The sequence below is a fragment of the Diadema antillarum genome, unplaced genomic scaffold (assembly GCF_040938485.1).
Source record: "Diadema antillarum isolate AM-2024a unplaced genomic scaffold, OU_Dant_1.0 seq00001329_RagTag, whole genome shotgun sequence".
NCBI lineage: Eukaryota > Metazoa > Echinodermata > Echinoidea > Diadematoida > Diadematidae > Diadema > Diadema antillarum.
In genome coordinates this window covers 68,145-89,803 of record NW_027272099.1, presented here as the reverse complement: position 1 = coordinate 89,803, position 21,659 = coordinate 68,145, and the positions used below count along the sequence as shown (strand labels likewise).

Sequence of the window (21,659 nt, the reverse complement as noted above, 5' to 3'; positions counted from 1 at the left end):
CTCAATCAAATTTTATATTTGAAATATTAAATTCAATAAAAATGGCGGCCCTGTTAGACCGCATCTGTACTTTAATGTTGGAGGTTTTTGCAACAAATCTACTGCGGTGTACTTACGGAACATTGCTTAGTATGTTTAATATCATGTATAGTCTTGTTTATAGAGAGAGTGGAACTCGAAAAGTAAACACGATCTTGGATTTCTTTGACCCTCTGTGACTTCTTTGGGAACAGATGTGTGTGAATACATGATATTATCTAAAATGGGATTTCAAGTTTGAGACATTATAACTCCTGAACCAAATACAATACTGACATCTAATTTTCTCCAAATATTGATTATATTGGAAAGATGTTAATTTCTACATGGTTTTCATAAACACTTTTAAATTTGATTCTTTTTAAAAACTTTTTAGAGAAATATTCATGGTGCATTCTGAAAAATGTCTCCATAAAAACCTAAGATGGTCTGAAATAGCATTACAATGTTGAGAATACATAAAAACCATATAAATAGACAGCAAAACAGACAAAATTGTATCAAAATCGAAATAATACATTTACTATGGCGCAATACCTATCTCAGGATTAAAGTGAGAGTTGCAATTGAAGGCATATTCCCTTTTGTCTTTTAAAATAAGTAAAAAATAGTCACTTAAGTATGCACCAGGTGGCGCGCACCATTAAGAGCTAAAAATTGAAAAAGCTCCCTACCGTACTGTTGGAGGGCGGACACCCTCCCCTCGCTCAGTCGCACACCCTCCCCTCGCTCACTCGCTTCGCTTTCTTGCTTTCGCACATAAGCCTGCGCGCAGAGATGCCGAGTCATGAAAATCTCACTCATTCATTTTTGAACTTTGCATCTATGAACCCTGGACTGAACCCTCGCTTCCATGGTTCGCTGACTGCATTATCGTACAGCCGAAACCGTGTCTGTTTCACAAAGAAACTACTATACGCACATTCACATAGAACGGAGGACGATGGCGGAGCGGAGAGACGGCAAAGGTAAGTATTGGATTTAACCAAGGTTTTGAACTGGGTGAAACTTAATTTTAAAATGACCTGATATATATAGATACTAACAGTGCGCCGGAGAGAGTATACGAGTGTCTATAGGGCCCGGGTAAGACTGATCCTGTAATATAAACATATACAATCCTAACTACACGCAGCCGCTGTTGTGAAGCTTCGCACAGCGGTCTGGTCAGGCTAATACAATCCAAAAAGCGTACACGTGACTGGGCATGCATTCACTCATATTTTACAAGGAGTGAAATAGGAATATTGATAACACTTATCATGAGAGGATAATACCCGCATTATAATTGATGTGCAGTATACTACAGAATACGTTTCACTTCCACATTTCTCCTGTTTTTTACCGTGCTTTTGGTGTGTCTCGTCTGTTGTCTTCGACAGAACTTGGGAGCTGTGCTCAGCCATTTTGAAGTCTGCATGAGAATGCTCAAAGTGCAAAGTTCATCATGTCTGCGCGCTATCCCAATGTGGAGACAAATCTATTGTTGAACATAATATATCCGACTTCGAAAGCAAACAACCCAAGTAACCCAAGTAATCTGTAGGGAAAAAAAAGATAGAAGCAAACGTATTATATATTGTATGGCACGTATGATTGATTGGCCACATATTTTACGTGATGATCAGGGTATATTGTAAACTAATAGAGGTCAGCATGCGTTTGCATTGTGCGTATTGCACTTAAGTATCAAAGCGCAATGTTTATACACACATCAACATCCACTAAAAAGTGAGTACACTGTACGTTTTTAATTGGTCAAATCCTATTACTTTTGTTGCCATCAAATAGCGTAGATTATCATCAGTGTATGATCCTAATAAATGCAGCCTACTCGAAAAATGTAATCTGTATAGAGCTCTGCGTTAACAAGTAATGAAGTCTTCTTGTTGAGTTGAGTTTATTTATTTTACCACGGTAAAAAGCTTGCTATAAGCTAAAAGCTGTTTTTCAGCAAGGCCGTGAAATGAGAACAAAAACAGAAAAATCATACAATGAAGAGAAATACAAAAAAAAAACATATTACATACGAACGCAAAAAAAAAGAAAAGTGAAAAAAGTCACAAAGTATGCAAAGTGTAACATAAAAATTATATACAATAAACACAAGAAATCAAAATGAGAATTGAGGAAAAGAATTATACAGAAATACACAAAGGATTGAAGAAAATTGACAATCATAACATCACATTGCAAACAGATTTAAACGTTTGAAAATAACAGACGAGCTTCAAACGAAAGGGGGGGGGCAAATGAATTGACACACCTGTTCTGTGAGCAAATATTTGATTATACAAAATTAACACTTGGATATAAGTTGAATATAAATTGTTTCAATCATACAAATCTTTTCTTTATTTCTGTTATAAATAATTTTATGTCATTAATTGTCCTGAGACTCAAAGGGAGATCGTTAAAGAGCTTAGAAGCTGAATATAGTGCGCTTTTTCTTAAAAAATTGGTTCGTGGTTTTGGGAGAACAACAGTGGTGTTATCGTTTCGGAGATTGTAATAAGACTGAGATCTAAACTGAATCTTGGAAGACAGTGAATTAGGGGCGAGGTTATGGAGCAATTTAAAGATGATTGTCGATTTTTCAATGGTTTAACATCGGTGGTACTATACAGAGCTTCTCTATTGAAGCGACCATCAACTCCCAGGATTAAGCGGAGACACCTGTTTTGTAAAGTTTGAAGCTTTGCAAGTTGGGAAGCATGACCATTCATCCAAACCATACTACAATAGTCCAGCTGTGGCTGAATCAATGTTTGGTAAAGTATTAATGAGGTTCTCTGGTCGAGGTATTGACGGACACGTTTTACCGCGTGAAACGTTTTCAAAGTCTTTTTCTTCACTTCTTCTATTTGGGGTGTCCATGCACGTTAAACTGCTGTCAAGGATAACGCCAAGATATTTGCACTTGGAAACTCTTTGCAATTTACTGTTTTAAATGGAAAGATGCAAATTTTCAAACTTGCGTAACAATCCCTTTGAACCGACCAACATAAAATGACATTTTTCTATATTAAGGAGGAAATGATTATCTAAGAACCATTTTGACATCGACTTTAAATCATCATTCATAACCTTTTCTAATACTCTTGGGTCTTTCGCGGCAAAATATAAACAAGTGTCGTCCGCGTAGAGTGAAAGGGAACAATTCTTAACAGATTTATATATGTCATTTAGCGTAAGGATAAACAACAACGGCCCGAGAATGCTGCCCTGGGGCACTCCACTGAGAACTGCTTGGCTGGTAGAGCTATTACCATTTAGCACAGTCAGTTGCTCTCTTTTATAGAAATAATTTTCGAACCAATTCACAACAGTGGGGTCAAATCCAAAGAAAGTCAACTTTTCTAAGAGTATGTCAAAGGATATCAGGTCAAACGCCTTTTGTAAATCGAGTGTGACAATCGCTACGACATAACCTTTATCCACATATTTCGAAATGTCATCGGTCAATGAAAGAAGTGCAGTTTGAGTGGAATGGCCTGGACGAAATCCGTGCTGATGTTTATTTAGGAGGTTATTCTCAGAGAGATAAGCATATACTTGATTGAAAACAACTTTCTCCATAACTTTAGAGAGAACAGGTAGAACGGAGATCGGTCTGTAATTAGATGGGTTTGAGGTATCTCCACCTTTATGTAATGGGGTGACACGAGCTCGTTTCCAAATATTTGGGATTTTGCCTGCTTTCAGCGACAGGTTGATGATACGGGTGATAGGTTCGACAATGTACTCTATTGAATCTTTCAAAATACCAGTTGGGATCTCGTCCAGACCAGTCGCTTTGTTTCTAGGAATACCGTTAACACACTTGTAAACATCGTCTTGTGATATTTCCTTCCACAATTCATTTGCTCTTTGTCAATCGCCATGAAGGATTTAACGCAATTGTCAAGGTCACGGAGAAAGCGTTTTCTATTATACAATCTAAAAGAACTGAGACGTTCGTTCATTCCTCAATGATTGTGACGTCATAAATTCATATCAAGAGTAGTCAACCTGGAAGCAGACAAAGTTTCCTATACAACTTATCACCAAAAGGTTGTCTATACCGGACACCGATGGTGGTTGGACCCACACTTGAGGAGATCGAAGAACTCTCTGTCGAGCTCGATCTCGGACTAAAAGGTAGCCCTGAGCTCCGGGACTACCAGTCCGCCATCGATGACATCGTGAGGGGGATCAACGAACTCGACGAGCTGGTAGAACCCACTCCACTGGTCAAATACCCACGGACTCCTGGTCGACGACCAAGTAAAGCCGATAATCCACACAATGCTTGGTTAGCAACAAACTTTCTGTCTCTATCTAGTTCTCAATAAAAAGTAAAAAACAGTCAGAAATTATACTCTTGTAACTGTAAATTGGTAATAAACACGAAGAAACAATAGTTAGTGGCAGCTATGTAAATTTTTTACACTCAGGTGCTATAAGTAGCGGACTAATCTATGCACAATATGTGCGCATGATGGTTAAATTTTAACTTTGTATAGCATATTTCCTGTTTATCATTTAGTCCTTGGGCATTAATAACAGGGAAATTCGAAAAAAAAAAGCCTTGAAGGATTTGTTACGTCAGCCGACGGAACTCGTACCCATCATGACTATTGTGTCTAGTCTATTATCAATCGTTACTCGATGCTCGTTACTACTGTATAGGTATTATAAATCCACGATAACCGGGGCATCTAACGGGAAACTGTCGGGAAAGCGCGTCGCAATCAAGGACTCCATTGCGATAGCGGGAATCCCTATGATGATGGGCTGCCACGCCCTCGAGGGCTACGTTCCAGACTTCGATGCTACGGTTGTGACTCGAGTGTTGGACGCAGGTTTGTGTGACTTCGTTATAGAAATCAGAGAGCAAACTTTTGTTATGATCTTGTCTTCCAGGGTCGGGTTTAGTTTCACGCGATGTTAATGGGACTGATGGATTTGATGCAATATCAAACTTAATTCCTGGATTGCAATGAAATAACGAAAAATTACAACTAGTCGGACAATGGCCGTTGGTTGTTAAACTCCGTAATCAAGTCAATACCCGTAGGCGCACTCCATGCTTTACATAAATGGACAAAGATTTTTGAAAGCTGTCTGAAGTATGTAAGATTCATAAGTGGCTATTTGCAAAAGTTTTTGTACTTTTCTTTCTCTTCCGCTATTTATGTATTCCAAACTTTGCCATACATCATTTAGAACCGCCGGCATAAAGATGAATAGACACGTGATCGAGATAAGAATAGATAGGCCCTATCATTTGCACTTCTTACTCAACGGACAAAGGGGAATGTACGGATAATGTCTTAGTAAGAGCTGGGTATGGTAAAAAATTGGAAAATAAATATGCAACAAATAGATATGCAATACCTATCTTTCCTTCTCAACCACATGCTCTTGCATACTCATTGCTCACAATGTTTTTCACTGCATGTGGAAATGCTCTCACATACTCAAATGCACACAATGTTTTTCATTGCATGTGGAATGAAGGTGGCGTCATTCTGGGTAAGGCTACAAGCGAAGACAATTGTGGTTCTGGGAGCAGCTTCACCAGTGCCTTCGGGCCCGTGACAAACCCATACGATGATACGCACGTCGCAGGTGGATCGAGCTCGGGTAGCGCGGTAGTGGTGAGTATGATACGAATGGAGAAAAATAGCCAGAAAACTCCATGTCGCTGTCTATAATGGTCTGTCTGAAAGAGACAAAGAACTTTGACTTTCGCGTCCTTCGCAAATGGGATGGTGTCACCCTGTCCAGAAATTGGCACAAGATGGCTACACGAATATATATATGTATATATATATATATATATATATATATATATATATTTGTATACATATATATACCTTTTTTGTGCGAGGTTAGCTCCGAATAAGCCAGTTCGTAATTAGGTAATGTACGCATTAGACGTTTTCACATCAGCCCGATGTTTCCAAATAGCGCGCTATTTTCTGACATGGGAAATTAACCCGAACACGAAGTAGCGCGCTATTTGATAAGCTGTGTTTATCAACTTTCCCCAGTTTAAACGACTTTCGAAAGCCCTTTCGATAGCCCTTTCCATAGCCCTTTCCATAGCCCTTTCGAAAGCCCTGTCTACTCCCTGTACTATTAATGTGCCGCTTGTTTTCGTCGGCTGCGTTTATCAACTTTCGATAGCCCTTTCGATAGCCCTTTCCATAGCCCTTTCGAGAGCCCTTTCCAAAGCCCTGACTGCCTGTACTATTAATGTGCCGCTTGTTTTCTAAGACGGGACGGCGAAAAGCAATTACCATCATATATCTACCTTTGAGAGTGACGAGTCATGATACAATGCCACATGAATCAATTGTCTTCCTATCTGTGAGGCAGCTCCAGTTTAGCACATACTTCAAATATTTCTGAGTGGCGGCATGAGACATGGGATCAAAGGGAATGAGACTGTTGTTACTCTATTTCTCAAACCTTGTTGGTGAGAGAAACACCTCCTTGTTCCAAGCATATGCGTGCATTACACGCAGCTGTATGTATACACCTGTGTACACGTACTCGTGTGCACTTTACGTGGCGCGCGTCTTTTCAGAAACTGGAACGCATGGCTGCGTAACCGCAGTAGGGCGACCTTAGGCTGCGTTCACATAGAAGTATTCGGTATTCGGTATTCGCTATTCGCTATTCGCTATTCGCTATTCGCTATTCGGGCACCGAGTACACCATCACCCGCACCGTCAACTCACCATCCCATGCAGTGAGGATTTCTTCCTCCTACATCCCAGCAAATCTTATTAACAATTTCTAAACTGCATCAGAATGTCAGTCTACATGCTTATTTCGTAGGTGTTTTCACGAACCGACGCTATTTCGATTTTGGTCAAAATTTTCAAAATCGAGATATTGGTACCAAATGGAAGTGCTTTCAAAACTCTACCAAATCCCCAAATTTTAGATCACAAAATTAATTATTCTTAATTTTATCAAAGAAGGAAAAAAACGACCGTACCCGAAATATCGAGAAATTGAGAAAAAGGGGTTTCACGAACCGACGCAGTAAAGATACGCCGGTTCGTGAAACCCGAATTGCTAGGGTGAAGAGCAATGCGGGTTTTACGAACCGTCGCGGTTGCATTATTTTGAGCTTTGTTCAACTTACTGGCCTAGAATTAGGTTTTGGCCCTAATCCAGATCTCAGAGTGAGGCCCAAACCTTCTGAAAGATGAATGACGGCCTAAGCCAGCCCACTGTCCACGATTGAAGTGAATGATAAGCTATAATCCTATTAAAATCATGCTCAAAATAACAGTTGTAGTTGGACTACCATAACCATTAATTGCGGTAGAGCGTAGTCCCATGTATTCAATCGCATGATGCTTATGAAGCCTAGTCTGTAAACGCCATCCAATTTCAAATTAGGTCCCAAATCATATTATTTATAGTTCCTTTTCAACTTATGTCGTTACTTCTGAGACTACTGAGTACTGTAGTCGTAACGTCTGTGTGCAAGACATGCAAGATGTCAAAGTCTCGAAGACACTCATGGCTAAGCCTTGACTTGAGTTGAAAATGAAATCATGAGATTGACAAAGTAGGCCTACTAAACAAAAAAAAAAGTAAAAAGTCTTAAAGTAAAACTCAAAGGAAGAGTAAAGAATAAAGGTAGACATGTTAGACTTTAACTTTCAAGTCTAACTATTAAGTCTAAGTTAAGACTTTACTTGTAATACCAGTTACTAAAACTAAGATCAGCTGAAGTCTCTAAGACCAAGTCAAATTAACACAGAGTCTATAGTCTAGCTCTAGATCTACATCTAGACTAGTGGTAATAGTAGGTAGAGTCCACCCATTTTCCCCCCAATTTTTACTGGTCCATTCCTGAAAAAGTTACTGGTCAGTGTCCAACAGTGATTTTTCCTGGTCAGGGACCGTCGGACCAGTGCCAGTGTGCAGCGTTGGTGTAGATGTCATCTATGACAGTATGTGGTCTAGTGATACTACCTAAACACTACGAGTACTCTACAGGTTAGGTGGCTTTCCTGTACAGTGCAGTGTTATAGTATACTTGTGAATTCAGCCCTAGTACCGTACTGTGTGTAGATATGTGACATTATGTCTAACGTTAGTTCGAGTGGAGTACCTTTGAAGCACAGCGGTGGGGCTTTTTATGCCTCCGCCACGAAGTGGTGCCGGAGGCATTATGTTTTCGGGTTGGTTGGTTGTCCGTCCGTCCGTCCGTCCGTCCGTCCATCCGTCCGTCCGTCTTTCCGTCCGTCCTTCCGTCCGTAATGAATTTTGTGGACAGCGTAACTAAAAAACCTTTTGAGGTATCCTAATGAAACTTGGCATGTATGTGTATTAGGGAGTGAAGTTGTGCCTATCAACTTTTGGGTGCACATGCTCAAGGTCAAAGGTCAAAAGGTCAAGGTCAAATATGTAAAATTTCACTATTTCCACCATAACTATGCATTGCTTGAAGATATTTTCTTGAAACTTAGTGTATACATGTATTACCCAATTAAGATTCTCTGGTGAAAGTTTGGGGTCATGAGGTCATAGGTCAAAGGTCAAAAGGTCAAGCTAAAATATTAAAAGTTCACTTTTTTCTCTGTATCTTGGAAATTGTTCAAGGTATCTTCATGGAACAAAGTGTATATACATGTACTGACTGGCAGTGATTATCTAGAGAATTTAGGGTTCATGGGTCAAAGGTCTAGGGTCAAATGTCAACAGCAACACTTCGCAATTTTACTATTTCCCTCATATTTATGCAATGCCAGCAGGATTATTATTATTTTTTTATATACACTTAGTGTATGCATGTATAACCTAATAGAGATTCTCTGGAAACTTTCTTTTTTCTTCTTTTTTTTTTTGTTGTTTGCCTCAAAGGTAAAAAGGTCAAAGATCAAGGGAAAGTGCTGAACTAACTTTTTCCTCCATATCTCAGAAGTGGCTCAAGTTCTCTTGAAACTTACTACATATTTATGCATGTTGTGCCTGACAGTGATTATCCTATGAATTTTAGGGTCAAAGGCCAGATGAAAATGGTAACAATGATCTTTTCATTACAGAAATTGCACTTTTTCTCCATACCTTGAAAATTACTCGATGCATTATAAACTTATGAGTGGGTCAAAGTCAAGTTAAAATCCTTAAATCCCCAAATACATGCTCTCCTATTCATCCAATTAAACCTACAAATGTAGGTCAAGGAAGGTGAACATTCAACACATTTGTGACAAACTTGTCACTTTGATATTTTGCCAATTTTGTGAAAATGTAATCACACGTTGTCTACATGTACTATAGACCTATTAGGAGAATCATGCATTATGGCGGAGGCATACCAGTCGCCTTAGCGACATTTCTAGTTTTCCCTAAAACTTGTGAATGCGGCCCAACCAAATGGCGTTTACATATTTACGCGTGATTGATAGTGATACAGTAGCGCTGTCGATTTCCACAGCAGCCATACATAATCTTTTGTCCTTTCTTCTTTCCTTTTTTCCCTTTGTTCTTTCACCCTTTTTATTCTTGGAATCGAAGGATTTCTAAGAAATGTCCCTCGACTGATTTAACCAGGACTCTTGAGTCCTGGTAAACCTAACCTAACCGAGTAACCGTTAACATTTGTTAGGCCTAACATAACAGTAACACTGACTTAGCCCTGTATTGACTTTGTCTTTGGCCGACTTACTGAGATGGCGAGTCTAACTCTTTAACGTTAGTCTAAACGTAGTCGTTAGATCTGTCAGTGTCAGTGTCACCGGTTATTGTATATGGTGCCATCTCTAATGTACGTTAACAAGTTGATGTTAGTTATCTATGTCAACTTACTGATTCAGTAATAGTGGTACTGTCATCCTGTTGGATATCGCCGCAATATCATCCGTGACGTGTTAATTTCGTGTCACAAAGACATAGTATAATGCTTGCTCATGTTTTGTTTATAGACATTCCTTTGCCAGCTACTCAAGCATCTTATATAACTCAGCCGGGTGAATGTCGTCTTCTCCCTAAACAGCAAGCAGCAAACAAGTTCAAAAGCAGAGTTTTGTGTCAACAAGTTTATGTAATACCCACTGTTCTGAAACTTTTTCACAATGGCTGAGTCAAATAGTGTGAATGATATGAATAATGGAATTGTTGTTATGTCTGCTTATGCACAAGACAAAGAGGATGTACCCGTACATGCCACAAATAGCGAAGAGGGTAATAATCCTGATATAATTAGTTTTTTGAACTCACAAGCTCACGAACTGATACTTGATTCTGATGTAAACGACACCAGTCCTCAAACACCACCTACAGAATACCACATTGAAGACGACATAATTTCATTATCTCATTCTAATCCAAACCAATTTTTTATTTCGCACTTTAACATAAGGAGTATAAACAAAAACTTTGATCAATTCAATATGTTCGTGAATCAAGTTAAATTTGATAGTCAGGTTGTCGGAATCAGTGAAACCTGGTTAAATGAAACATCACCTTCTTCGCTATTTACCATTCATGGATTCACACTTTTGACAAAAAACAGGGCAGGTAAAAAAGGCGGCGGAGTTGGGCTTTACGTCACTCAGAATTTGAATTATGAACTCTTAGACGAATTCAGTTTAATGTCTGAAGTTATTGAGAGTATTTTCATTGAAATTAGGGTTCCAAATAGAAAAAGTATTGTTGTCGGTGAAATATACAGACCTCCAAATACAAGCCCCACTGAATTTATTGAATCTTCATCCGTACTTTTAGCTGATAAATATTTGGAGAATAAAAGTTGTTTCATCATGGATGACTTCAATTTCAACCTTTTAGACTGTCATACCAACTCCGCATGCCAAGATTTCCTCAATGTGATGTTATCACCTCTTATAAAGAAGCCCACTCGAATTTCAGATGTCACAGCAACTCTAATTGACAACATCTTTGTTAATAGTTCTCTTTCCAATACCACGTTTGGTGTAATAGTGTCTGATGTATCCGATCATTTTCCGATTTTCGCTGTTCTGCCCAATGTTAACATAAGTAATGCCTCTTTTTATTCGCCCAATTCTGGTTTTCGAAAAATGTCAGAAACTAATCTTAATAGACTTAGGGAGAGACTAGGATCCGTTAATTGGTCAATTGTTAATAACCAAAGTGATGCAAATTTAGCTTTTGAACACTTTTCACAAATATTATCATCCGCATTCAATTCCATTATACCCGTTAAGCCATTTACTCGTTCAAACCGTAAAAAGGTTCCAAAGAAACCATGGATTACGAAATCTCTCCTGAGGTCTATTAACCGTAAAAATGCTCTTTTCTACAAATACCGAAGTGATCCTAACAGTCGAACTCGGTCTCGGTATGTGCATTATCGCAACGTTCTTACATCATCCATACGTTTAGCCAAACGAATGTATTTTTCAAAGCAATTTATCAAGCATAAAAATGACATCAAGAGTACGTGGAAGGTGATAAATGAAGCGCTGAACACTAAAAATAACATCGAACCACCTAGGCATATTATTAATAATGATAAGTACATTGAAGATGAAGCTGATGTGGCAGAAGTATTCAATGAATACTTTGTAAGCATAGGACCTAATCTTGCCAGCAGTATTCCGCATTCAAATACTGATTTTTATTACTTTCTAAAAGACCAGAATCAGCAGTCTATTTTTTTTTTTGAACCTGTCATTGAAGAAGAAATCAAAGATATCGTGCAAAACTTGAACACTAAGAAAAGCTCTGGATGTGATGGAATCACCAATTTTCTCCTTAAAAACATCATTAATGAAATAGTTATACCATTAACACACATTTTTAAATTATCGTTATCTACTGGCATAGTTCCACAAAAAAATGAAAATAGCTAAAGTAGTACCAATTTTTAAAAAAGGACAAAAAGAATCTGTGACAAATTATCGCCCTATATCTTTGTTAACTTCATTTTCAAAACTTCTTGAAAGGTTGGTATATACGCGCACACACAAATTTCTCGAAAAGTGTGAAGTTTTTTGTAACTCCCAGTTTGGTTTTAGGAAAAACCACAGTACGACCCATGCCTTACTCACTTTTATCCAAAAAGTTGCTCATGCTATAGATGATGTCTCCCACACTATTGGAGTTTTTCTTGATTTTTCGAAGGCCTTCGACACAATTGACCACGAAATTTTGATTTACAAGCTACGACATTATGGTATACGTGGGAAGGCTTTGGACTGGTTTCGAGATTATTTATCAAACAGAAAACAATTTGTGAGTATAAATGGCCGTGATTCTCAGTTTAAGTTAATTTCATGTGGTGTTCCACAGGGCTCCTTACTAGGCCCACTATTGTTCATATTGTACATTAACGATCTTCCTAGTTCCTCGCCAATTCTTTCCTTTATATGTTTTGCTGACGACTCCAATCTGTTTTTTACACACAGAGATCCTTATACTCTTGTTAACACAGTGAATAAAGAACTTAAATCTGTGCAATCTTGGATATACGCCAACAAATTGTCACATAATATTGATAAAACTCATTGTATGCTTTTTAGCAATAGTCTTAAAACCCTTCCTTTTCATATTAAATTTAATGAAACTGAATTAAATCAAGTCAGTAGTATAAAATTTTTAGGGCTTTTTATTGATAGTGATTTATCTTGGAAATCCCACGTTAGTTATTTAAGTAATATTCTTTCTAAAAATACGGGTGTTCTTAATAAACTTAAGAGTGTTTTTCCAAGTCAAATTCTGCTTAATCTTTATTCTACTTTGATTACTCCGTACCTTAATTATGGTATTCTTGTGTGGAGGAATGCAACTAGAAATCTTCTTGATATACTGTTCCGTATTCAAAAACGTGCCATCAGAAATATCAACCATGTCGGATATTTGTCCCACACGAATGATTTATTTTTGAAAAATAAAATACTGAAAATATCAGATCTGTTCAGTTACAACGTCGGCATATTTATGTACAAATTTTCTGCCAACGAGTTACCGGATGTTTTTACTAGCATGTTCAGAAAAAAACTATTTGATTCATAATTATCCTACCCGCCAAAGTGACGCATTTCACCTTCCACGTACTCGAACAATTTTCGCTAAAAAAACGATAATGTATACGGGCCCTAGATACTGGAATGACCTCTCCCCCGAAATAACAAGCTGCTCGTCTTTATATTCCTTTAAACGTAAATTAAAAGAGTTTTTATTGAGTGCATATTTTGCAGACACTGAACAGTCGTAATGTCTTATGTAATACTCTGGTATGTTATTGTCCAATCAAACATTTTGTCAACACGTTGCAGATTCCATTTAGGGTCTTGCCATCGGGCTCTCTGAATTCATCACTAGCAATTCCACATTCTACTTCGTTTCCCTCTCTTCCTCTTTCCCTCTACCCCTCTCTAACCTTCCATGCAGAGCTTGCCGGCAGGCACCAAATGGCTTAATAGTTGTACATGTTACTTTTTGTGTCTTACTGATCATATCCTGGTGAAAGTTTTAATGCAACAATAGTTTATAGTATATCTTCTATCTTATCTTCTATCCGTTCTCCGTTTCTTTTTCACAAACACTGATTACTCGGGGCTTACAGCCAAACAAGCTAGCTTTCATGTAGGTCCCGTCATACTTCTCTTTGATCAACCCCATTTCGATTTCGATTTTGACCAGTTATCATTACATGTAATTACTGTGTTATCACCATGTATATTGTTTGTTTTCTGCACATTGTTCACAAGGTAAAAGAACTTGTCTGGTTTATGTTGTAATGTTCATAAATGAGAAGTATGAAAATAAAATGAATTGAATTGAATTGAATATTAGATGTCTAGATCTAGATGTAGTCTAGATCTAAGTAATTTGAATTCTGTGTAACTTAAAAGTGAAAGGTCTAGACTTCACTTAGTCTATAATTAGACCAGACATTCATGAGGCAAAGGCCTATTTAGTAGATCTATTCTTATTCTATTTTAACGTAAATTCCTACTAACTCGCAACGTGTTATTCCTAAGGCCAAGGACTTCCGGGTTAGTGATTTTTTTTTTTCATAAATACCAAACAGCAGACGTGTTTCATTTGCATTCTTGCACAGACTTCATGAAAATATGTGCAGTATCAAAGAAATATGATGCACATGACAATGCCAGTGTTTTATAGGTGAATGGTTAATACCTTTAAAAGCTAAATGATAATGTAGAGTCTAGGTCTAATTAAGATGTTACAGTCTCTGATAAGAAACAGGTTTGATTGTCATAGACTGTTTCCCAAATGCAGGTACATGTAGTAATATTCAGCTATTTCAATGCAATGCCTTGTTTACAAGTACATGTGGATTTATATTCATGTGAATGATAATTCAATTTCTACATGAGACTTAAAAGTGCTAAACATAATATCTTGCATCAGTAAAATGTGTAAATGACGAGACAATTTGAATATGCATCAAAGACGAACAGCAGCATTTTTTGACATTCTTTGATCCTGCATAGGCCTACCATTTTGTTTTATGTTTAATATAAATAGAGCAAAATAATTTCAACTTCAGTTTTGTTGGCTGATTTTTTTTTCTTCTCAAAATTAAAGTTGTATCTTGTACCATGATGTTTGATTTTAATCAAAAGTTCTTAATTTCTTTCTTTTCTTTCAGATGACTGGTGCCATGTAGTAGCGAAGAACTGGACTGTCTCAGAAAAGAAAAGGAAAAGTACAAGGTCGTGTACATCATCAACGTATGTGAATACAATGGTAATGTAGAGTCTAGGTCTAATTAAGATGTTAAAGTCTCTGATAATAACCAAGTTTGATTGTCGTAGACTGTTTCCCAAATGCAGTTAGTAATATTCAGCTTTTTCAAAGCAATGCCTTGTTTACAAGGACATGTAGATTTATTCATGTGAATAATAATTTAATTTCTACATGAGACTTACTAAGTGCTAGACATAAGATCTTGCATCATTAAAATATGTAAAAGGCGAGACAATTTGAATATGCATCAAAGACGAACAGCAGTATTTTTTTGACATTCTTTGATCCTGTATACCATTTTGTTTTATGTGTAATATAGATAGAGCAAAATAATTACAACTACAGTTTAGTTGGCTGATTTCTTTTTCTCAAAATGAAAGTTGTATCTTGTATCATGATGTTTGATTTTAATCGAAAGTTCTTAATTTCTGTCTTTTCTTTCAGATGACTGATGCCATGCAGTAGCGACGAGCTGGACTGTTTCAGAGAAGAAAAAAAAAGTACAGCATCGTGCTGATCATCAAGGAATGTGAATACAATGGCTTAGGAAAGAGGACAATCTACAGATAGGATAGAAGGGAGAAATTGGGATGAAGGGCGACAACATAAGGACGGTATATCTACAGTGAAATGTGATTGTAAAGTGGAAACATGAAAGGAGATTTTAAGATTGAAGGTGAAAACAATGCATTCCATTCTGTGATGTCGTAATTTCAATTTTGCTACACTTTAATAACACTACAGAGAGACATTTATATCAAGGAAAGCTTCATGTGGATATGGAATGTTAGATTTTTTTAAGTGTTCATTGGTATGTATTTCATGATAATAAATCTTGAAGGTTTTGTGTGGTAATCATAACCTTGTGATAAATCTTGATAGATTTCTAAGTGCACATTGGCAATATTAGATGATGCTGTAATCAGATTAAGTTCTATTCTCCTTTATTCTTTTATTTATTATTTTGTTGTCTTCAACCCACTCTGAATGTGTCACGTATGATTCTTATAAACATGGGAACATGCACTCCATGTAACTGATAGGACTTATAACAAATTGACATAATTATTCAACCATCACTAGACAGTTCTGTTATAAGATGTTCTTTATTTAACTAAAACTGTAAATTATGATACGTGTATGTTCCCATGCAAACTCACAACAAAATACAGAAATATGATTTCTTTTAATAATAATTCATTATGTCTCTACATTTGCAATTAAAGAAAGTGATTGCAAGAAGGATGTCAAACATTGTATATTAAAATAATAGATTATTAATTTGTCTCCATCCGTAGTAACGCACGCAACTGCAGTGTGCAGTTTGTAGGCTGCTGTGAAAAAAAAAAATCACAGGCAGCCCAAGCGGGATTCGAACCCACGACCTCTGGATTACTAGACCAGCGTCATAACCACTAGACCACCGGAGTGCCCTGGCACTACCTTTACACATGAATAACCAAATATAGAAGGGCTTGGGAGCGCTTCGAAGTTTACTGCTCTTATTAAATATGTACATGTCATTTGCAACTCAACTAAAGATGATTAAACACACTGAAATTCTTACTTTAAATGATATTCATAATCTGTTTTTTTTTTCTTTAATAGCTTGGGATGGACACTTTATACACTGTATCGGTCTACATTTCGCCTACAATATGGAATTCTTTACTTCGAGACATTTGTTTTTAAAAAACAAAAAATTAAGAGTCCTTTAAAGGTGCTGTAAAACAGTGGTGTTTGTTTGCTTGTTTGTTTTTTGGTGGGGGGGGGGAGGAGAGTCAAATTAGCCTTGGCCACTCTCCACCGTCCTTTTTTTTCCTTTAGCTGCATTTTTTTTTTTAGTCATCACATGAAAATTCGTCTGCATCCACCCCGTAGTTTTGCTGATGAACTTTCTTTTTAATTATTTTAGCCACACACATTTTGGCCGAATTTCCCCACCCCTCTTGTGAATTTGCTAGTACAGTGTACATGTACTAAGACACATTCTCAGAATGTGTTTATAGTACTGGTGGATTAAGGATTCACAGGGAGGGGGGGGGTCGGCCAAAATTTCTCTTTTCTCATATGTAACAAGCCTACGGGGCGAAAGGCTGATATTGTGGGCTTTCTACACACATTTTTAGATGCTAATTATTGGTTAACAGGAGCACGATCATTTATGTTGTGATTAATTTGTTTCCTTATATATGTATGACTTCTATTAGAGACTTAATTGGCTTGGCACTCCTTACATCGACCTATTTGAGACACCCATTTCCTTCTCTCTCTCTCTTGCTTTTTCTCTACTGTCCTGTGAATAGTGTAACTACATGTACATGCAGTACATCTTCTCTTTTGTATGATATACATCAAGTTTTTAAATTATGGGTGTTGCAGCACTCTCAAGCTTCATGCATATGCAGCAACATCTTTGTGTGTTCATATACATAGTTATGCTTGATATGTTAACTTGAGAATGTTATTCTTTCTCTTGTATATGTTCCGTCCGCACTCTATAGATGTAAATGTACGATGTAAGATTTGGTGTGCATGTTCGAACTGTGTTCCTCTTTTTGTGAACACACAAGAACTGATATAATAATGAACTTGAATTACACATATTCTTGAATCTTGATTCCATCTCCATTTGCCATTAGATATTTATTGATTTATGGAGCTCTTCCACAATTGTTATCCTTCCCATTGTCATTACTCATCTCTGAATAATTCAAATTTGATATTTTATTGAGTACCTATCTTTCTTCGATTACATAATGTACCTCTTCAATATATTGCTGCAAAAGGCATAATAAAACATGACCATTATTATATATTTAAAATGAAGCTTGAAATTCTGATAGTGTTGATATTTTTGTATTTTTAGGAGTTTATCAGTTTCAAAGAGTGCATGCAGGATGAGTTTTATGTTTTCATATCAAGTGCAGCTATCATAGAATCTGTTGAGCAGGATAGAGAAAGATGGAAAATGAGGAATTATGAGAGAATTCGCATGCGAGCCAAATGACAATAATGACACCGATAAAATTGTGACAAAGTAAAAGTCACAAATAACAGAGTGCATGAGTATGAAAGATGAGTAAATGCAAGTAATTATTACTGACTGGCACGTCTTTTTCCAAATTTTTAGCGGTATCCTTCATCTTAGAACAAACATTCATAATTAGTATGAAAGAGGTGAACTGAATTTGAATTAAAAATAATGTGAAAAAATAAAAAAAGTAAGTTAAAAAAGTATTAAAAAAACAATAAAAAGTAAAAAATATGAAACACAGTATACCGAGTACATGTATTACCAAATGATAGATGTCCACATGCAAAAGTGTTAAATAATATATCCACAAAAAAGGGGGGCAAAGAAATCTTTGGAACGATCAACGACAGCTCTAATAACAATACTAAAATGAAGATGAAAACAATGACAACACGCTTTTTAGAACAATTAAGAGAAACTGGCTTGTATTATCATCTTAATTATCACTAAATGTATTGTAATCATCACAACAATCATTACATGACAATTAATTTCAATTAATAAGGTTATTGTTGATAAGCAGGTATAGCCCTAATAGTATTTGTATGTAAACACACACGAAAATGAAATAGCGACGGTTCGTAACTACACGCGTATTGCACGTTACCTATTGTACAGGCCCTACAGCGCGGGTCTCACGAACCGGCGTAATACAACTTACGTCGGTTCGTGAGACCCGCGCTTAAGTACATAACCTATGGTGCGCGCAAGAATCGATGGATTTACGAACCGACGCAGTGAGTTTGAAGACAGAAATATCGTAAATTTTTTGGATTCACATTAAAATTACACTATGGATAGGAAGAACAACTTCCACTCTCATCACCCTGTCAAAATTTTCACACACAAGACAGGCAAAGTCCTTGAAAACGTTGTCTAAAACTTGTGAGATCTTTAAACGCGATTTTCTCAGAATTGCATTTTCGCTCAAAAACGAAATAGCGTCGGTTCGTGAAAACACCGACGATTTTTGCTAAGGGGCAAATCCAGACCAAAAGTGTCATTTCATAAACGAGAGACGATATACGCTGCAAGGAAATCGAAAAAGCTCGATTCCCACTTTCCTATACTTTTCGCAGCTATTCGGTACTTTCGAATAGTGCCCTCCTATGTGAACCGGTGTGAGGAAATCCTATCGTTCGATTCAAGCTATTCGCGTGCCCTCGAAAAACGAGCCCGAATACCCGAATAGTATACTTCTATGTGAACGCAGCCTAAAGGGCTTTCAAAACAGCTTTGCGTTTATCAACTTCGAAAGGCTTTTACAAACAGGTTTCTGATAACCTGTTTAGAAAACCTGTTTGGATCGTCACAAATTTCGGGCTTTCGAAAAGGCTTTCCTAAAGGGCTTTCAAAACAGCTTTGCGTTTATCAACTCGTAAAAATTCCTTGAAAGCTGTTTGGATAACCTGTTTCTGCCGAGAAAAGGAGTTGATAAACACAGCCTATGTGAACACAAATTAGCGTGCTAACTGTATCGCTCTGATCGAGAAAATTTCTCGAGTCCAACTCGGGAAATTTCTGAAATAGCGGGATAGTATAGCGCGCTACATGTATTTGATAATGTGAAAACGACTCGAGAAATCAGCGCGATGCATCCCATCATGTCTATAGCGTGTGTGACCCGATCGATCGAGACAAACTGCACACAAATCATGAGGAATTTTTGGGAGGACACATACATTACTGATGCCCAGTGTTTGCACATACTCAGCTGTCGAATTAGCTCGAAAAAAATTCGGCCTAATTCTCTTCGGGCTGATGTGAATAAGAAATGAAGTAGCGCTCTAATTCGCAATCGCAAAAAAGATCTCGAGCTTGGATTTTTATCGGGCTGATGTGAAAACCCGTTGGTTAGGCACTTCACTCGTTTTCAAAGTGGCATAATGCATAAGCTTGCCCGACGTAACAATTTATGGAATTCATGTTCTAACAAAGAATGAACTTGCGTTTAGATCAGGTGATCAGAACTCCATCAGTTGACAATTTAGCAGCAGGCATCCATTTAATTGTTTTGTATTGAATGCAATAACAGCCTATTTCCTTTTATATTGCGAAATACACCTACCATTCTTGCTGTCAGGTGGATGTGCTGGCGAGCACTATTTAGATAACGATCACATGAATAATCATCGCCTCACAGATGCTTATCTCAGTGAATTTACAAACCAAAATGCCTGTTGGTACAAATGACCTTTTTCTGCTCATGCGCAAAGTGGATTACGAACTGGTCTAGTTAAAAGTCAATCAACAGCAAGCAACACGAAACCTACAGAAAGAGGTGATGGCTTGTCTTAGAATTGGAGTCAAATTTGTTCTCTTCTCTTTCTTCTTATTCTCTCTTTCATCTCTCACTCTTTTGTTCTTTGTTGGTTTGTGCACGCACGCATGTTGTGTGTGTGTGTGCGTGTGTGTGTGTGTGGGGGGGGGGGGCTTCTTTTTCGAGAACGTACCCCACCACAAGCTTCTGCCTTTTCGTAGTTTCCTTCCCCGTACATTATTCTAATTTTCAAGTACAAATATGGCATGCTCTATAGACTTATTGAAGTTTACGAGTACACTGTACTTTTTATAAGCGGGGTTTCCATTCTTTTTTTTATGACCATATTTTGTAGTTTGATGTATTGATGATTGTATGTTACGATTGTAATTAGTGGAAAACTCTGTTAATGAAATGAATGAAATGAAATGAAATGAAATGAAAGGAAATGAAATGAAATCGATCTTGAGAACAATCTTGAGAATGAAAACGATCTTGAGAATGTCTCACGAAGTACACACAAGCAATTTGCGAATACGTCGAGAAATGATCGGACGAACTTCGCTGCTTTCATGTAACGTATACAAGACATTATCCAAACTGTCGGAATCTGTTTGGGGTTTTACGAGGATTTTGCGAACATCGCGCGCATCTTAAGTAAGTCGTGCGCATATGACGAAGCTTTTGATACATTTTCGAGAGCAAATCATTATGAGTAAATCACATTCTGGGATCTGGAAATGATCGCAAGAAGTTTAGAATGTTTTCAGCTCCCACCAAACTAAAAACGACACCAGCGAACAGTCGACTAAGCTTCTGAACCACGGGCCCGGTTTGGCGATATCTTACGCGTGTTTTACAGCTTAGAATACGAACGAGGGACTTTGCCATTTCTCCGACATCCGCATCCTTGTCAAATCGTTCGAGTGCCCGTGAAAACGGGGTCATCCCAAGAAACCGACACCCACGAGTCATACGGTCCACGAGACCGACATAAAAAAAAATAGGTCCATGAGTCATACAGCCCATGAGTTGTACGGCTCACAAGTCATACAGCCCACGAGTTCGACACTACACACAAAAGGCTCACGAGACCGACACTAAGCAAAGAAAGCCCACGAGACCGACACTATACAATAAAGGCTCACGAGACCGACACTAGGCAAAGAAAGCCCACGAGAGACCGACACTAGGCAAAGAAGGCTCACGAGGCCGACAGGATGAACAGCGCCATCTACATGTCAATTACCTGTACGCAAAAGAGGCTCACGAGACCGACACTAGGCAAAGAAGGCTCACAAGACCGACACTAGGCAAAGAAAGTCCACGAGAGACCGACACTAGGCAAAGAAGGCTCACGAGGCCGACAGGATGAACAGCGCCATCTACATGTCAATTACCTGTACAGGGTGTTCCATGAAGGGGAAAATTACGTACTGGCGGGTACAATTTCGTCACGCTTTCGAGCAAGAGACTGTAACTAGTTGAAGAGCACCATCTACTTATCAATGACATCAAGTAACTATGTATTTCTACACGTGTGGCTTTTAGAGGGCAATTCTTTCACGCTACGGGGAGCGACATTGTTACCATTTTTTTTAATGA

The 21,659-nt window shown here is 37.7% G+C and overlaps 1 protein-coding gene across 1 annotated transcript in view; it reads left to right on the top strand.

Moving 5' to 3' along the window:
- Positions 1–941: 941 nt before the first annotated feature.
- The window catches only part of LOC139708358 (amidase-like), a 29,845-nt gene continuing 9,127 nt past the window's right edge, over positions 942–21,659 (top strand). Inside the window, exons 1-4 of the mRNA XM_071620315.1 lie at positions 942–1,007; positions 4,093–4,333; positions 4,711–4,883; positions 5,542–5,681. Coding sequence (XP_071476416.1) covers positions 983–1,007; positions 4,093–4,333; positions 4,711–4,883; positions 5,542–5,681 — 579 coding nt within the window. The 5' untranslated portion in view covers positions 942–982. The remainder of the gene's footprint in view (positions 1,008–4,092; positions 4,334–4,710; positions 4,884–5,541; positions 5,682–21,659) is intronic.